Raw genomic sequence first — 3,937 nt, forward strand, 5'->3', positions numbered from 1 at the left:
GCCCTGTTAGGATCAGATTCCCCATTATCCTGATTTCTTATCTTCATAGACTTTACCACGATTTCAGTCTATCTTACTTAGGTCTTTCTTGCTCATTGCCCCTTCCAATGGAAAGGAGTTTTCATTCTGTCGTGGTTTTTGGAGTTTTCATTCTGTGGTGGTTTTTATCTGTCTGTCCCTAAAACAGTGGCTGACACATGGTAGATAATCAATATTGATTGAATGAAGGACTCCATAAATCAAATTCTGTCAGCCACAGTTTATTCTTTTTTTTTCATAAATGAACTTTATTGACTTTTATGATTACAAATGTAATACATGCTTACTGCAGAGAATCTGGAAAGTACAGAGAAGTAGAAAGAAGAAACTAAGAACACCCACAATCCCACCACCTGAAGGCAAACACTGCTCATAGCATGTTCTAACTATCTATGCCTGTTTAAGGACCAAGACCTTTATCAAGAGTGCTGGTCACAAAGCACAATAGCCAAGGGGGGCGGGGGCACTTAATCACTGAGGGAGCCACCAAGAGATCGGAGCTAGCAATTTGACACCGAGGAAATTAACAAGGGCCATAGACAAAAGATCAAGAAGTCAGAAGTTGACAACACAAGAACAAGTTGGGTTATGATAAGAGTGTAGTGAGATGGTGCTTATCAACTAGCCCAGTACCTGTCACGTAATACATAATCAATAAACGTTAACCACTAGTATGATTACTATTGTGGGTCAAAACGAATGGTTCAGGATGGAGACTATAAACAGGGCAAGGGCCCTGGAGACCCATTTTAGGTGCTATGAGTTGGGGCATATGAAAAGGGTGGTTTTAGGAGTGGGCATCGCTCTTCTTATAGGCTCCCCTGCCAGGTGAAATGGGACCAGGGCTTCCTCAAGTTTGCCTGATGACATGTGGCAAGACACTCTAAGGTGTTTTTGAGGTAGGACATGGTTTCTCCTGCCTAGACTTTTCCCTGGACCAGCAACTAGGACTGGTCTCGACGGCAATAGGAGTTCAGAACCTCATACACCAAACACTCTTGAAGTCCACACTTCTGATTGTCAGGGCAGGTTATAGGCGTGTGGGGTAAAAGAGAAGGTCAAGTCAGCCAACTGGGAATTATGAGGGGGTGGGGGATTGTGCCTGAAGGGAGAAGCTGAAGGGAGAAGGCCACAAGGTTTATGATGTAATTGAATGGAATGGGTCCAGGAACAAGTCCTCAAGTTAGCAGCGGAGTCAGACATCACAGAAGATTCCAGAAAGCATTACTTGTTGGTGGGGGCCTTGTGATGGCCTGTGCTCTGTCGAAGGTGGTCATGCAGACCCTCTTGAGGGTCTCCATGCTCTTTCAGGTAGTAACAGCGTTTGGGAACATGCTGGTGCTGGGAGTGAGAAAAACAAACAAACAAAAAAACCAGCAGAGGTAAGAGCCACACTTACTATGATAAGGGGGTTTCTGCCTGGATAATGTCAGTAACTTAGCAGTTCAAGAAACTTGGCTAATGTACCGCATGCACATAATGTGCGATCCAGGACTAGGCTGACCAAATTCCCTAGTGACCTGGATCCACAACACATGTGCCTGTAGGTAGGACTCAGCTCCCCAAAGATGAACCCTCCCCTAGGATAGTTGGAGAGTTGGGCCCCAGCTGGTTCCCTCATAATCAGAAGGCTTAGACCTTTAGCCATCCCAGCCCCCCTCCCCCCTCAAGGAACTTGGGCCGGGACATTGCTTCAAAGTGGTTAATACACCCCTAATAACTACACAGCCAGTCCACTGATGAACTCCAGGTTGGGGGTTATGGGCTAGAAACCCCATGCCTCCCCCTAGCCTCTTCCTTATTCTACTCAAAGGAGCAGGGACATTCCCTATCACTCCCCACCACTCCCCTCGAGTGTATTTCCCCATCATTACCTCCTCGGTCTGCTGATAAGAGTTCAGTTCGTTCTCCATTGCCTCCTCATTATTCCGCTTACAGGCTGACAGCAGAACCTGGCCGGAGCTGCCCGGGGAATCCTTCTCTTCAGCCAGCTGGCACTCCGTATAGAGAGACCTGTCTATCAGCTCCTTTAGGCTGCCGGCCACCTTCAGAAAGATCCGGCCCATTTTGGTGGTAACGGCTTCCGAGAGTCCTTCCAGAAACCTGGTCCGTAGAATGGCATCGGACCAAGACAAATGTCGGGCCAGCAGCAGGAAGTCGGTGGCGTACTGCCTGACTGACTTCTGGCCCTGCTTGGGATGGCAAAGAACAGCGCTGAGGATGTCTATCTCGGACAGTGAGTCGTATAAGCCCTGTGACCTGCTCAGGAAAGATTTGGTTTCTTCTGAGAGGGGGTGGCCTACCTCCATCTGCAAGATGGACCACCTCTCTGCTGCCCCCAGATGAAGAGACACCAGAAATGCCATTTTCTCTGAGTCGTTCAAAAAGCCCTTCATTTGCTTCTCCTCATCGACCTCCATCTCCTCCTCCACAGAGCATGCGCCCCGGGCTGCTTCCTGCTCTTCTAAGAGGTAACAGAGTGCTGGGGTCAGCATGCCAAAGGATGGGACTTCCTGTGGGGGTGGCTTCCTTGTCTCAGCGGTTGTGGCAGTCATGCGTGGTGTGGACTTTGATCCAGACACCGTGACATTAATGTGAGAGGCAGATGTTTCTCCAGAGTCTGTGGCATTGATTTCCAGAGTGGACATCATTCCGGAGGCTGTGGCTGCCATCTGTGGGGTGGACATGGCTCCCGGGACTGGACGCCTCACTGGTGGCACGGACATCCCTCTGGGGGCAGTGGCTCTCAGAAGTGGCGTGGACATCATTCCAGAAGCTGAGGCTCTCATTGGTGGCGCAGGCATCCCTCCGGAAGTTGCGTATGTTGTTTGTGGCAAGGACATAGATCCAGAACTCGTGACTCTAGTTTGCAGTGTGAACACTGTCCCAGAGGCCATGCTTTTCATTAGCGGCACAGACATGTCTCCAGAAGTCATGGCTGACATCAATGGCATGGGCATTGTTCCAGGGGCTGTGGCTCTCGTTAATGGCTTGGACATCCCTCCGGAGGCCACGGCTGTCATTTGTGCAGTGGACATCTTTGCAGAGGCTGGACCTCTCAATATCTCTGTGGATACAACTTCAGAGGCTGATGGTCTCCGTAGTGGTGTGGACATGACTCCGGAGACTGGGGCTCTTACTAGTGGCGGAGACATCACTCCAGAGGCTGGAGCTCGCATTGAGAGTGTGCACATCTCTCCAGAAGCTGCGGGCATCATCTGCGGTACGGACGTTGCTCCAGAGGCTGGGGTTCTCATCAGTGGCAGGGACACCCCTGCAGGGGCCATGGCTGGCATTCGAGGCATGGGCATCGCCTCGGAGGCCATGCATCTCATTAGTGGTGTGGACACAGCCCCAGGGACTGGAGCCCTCATTTGTGGCATGGGCATCATTCCAGGGGCTGGAGCTGCCATTTGTGGAGTAGACATTGGCCCATAAGCTGGGACTCTCAGAGATGTGGCCATCTCTCCAGCAACGGGGGGTCTCATGAGTGGTGGGGACATCTCTCCAGAGCATGAAGCTCTTGTGAGCAGTGCAGACATCTCTCCGGGGTCTGGGGCTCTCATCAGTGGTGCGGACAGCACCCCGGAGGTTGGGGCTCTCATTTTTGGGGTGGCCATCATTTCAGAGGCTGGGTTTTGCATGTGCAATGGGGACATGCCTCCAGAGGTCATGGATCTCATGAACGACATGGACATCCCTCCAGAGTCTTGGGTGCCCATTGGCTGACTGGGCATCCTTCCAGAGGCTGTGGCTCTCATTAACGCTGTGGGCATTTCTCCAGGGCCTGAGGCTCCCATGAGAGGCATGGACAGAGCTCCAGAAGCTGCAGCTGTCATTTGCGGTGTGGACATGTCTCCAGAGGCCGGGGCTCTCATTAGTGGTGTGGACATTGCTG

General features: G+C 51.3%; 1 protein-coding gene across 1 annotated transcript in view; it reads right to left on the reverse strand.

Moving 5' to 3' along the window:
• Positions 1-283: 283 nt before the first annotated feature.
• Positions 284-3,937, reverse strand: part of RTL9 (retrotransposon Gag like 9) — a 7,840-nt gene continuing 4,186 nt past the window's right edge. Inside the window, 2 exon segments of the mRNA XM_040627335.1 lie at positions 284-1,380; positions 1,914-3,934. Of these exon segments, the coding sequence (XP_040483269.1) occupies positions 1,264-1,380; positions 1,914-3,934 (2,138 nt within the window). The 3' untranslated portion in view covers positions 284-1,263.

Source organism: Ursus maritimus (assembly GCF_017311325.1).
Source record: "Ursus maritimus isolate PB19 chromosome X unlocalized genomic scaffold, ASM1731132v1 scaffold_X1, whole genome shotgun sequence".
NCBI lineage: Eukaryota > Metazoa > Chordata > Mammalia > Carnivora > Ursidae > Ursus > Ursus maritimus.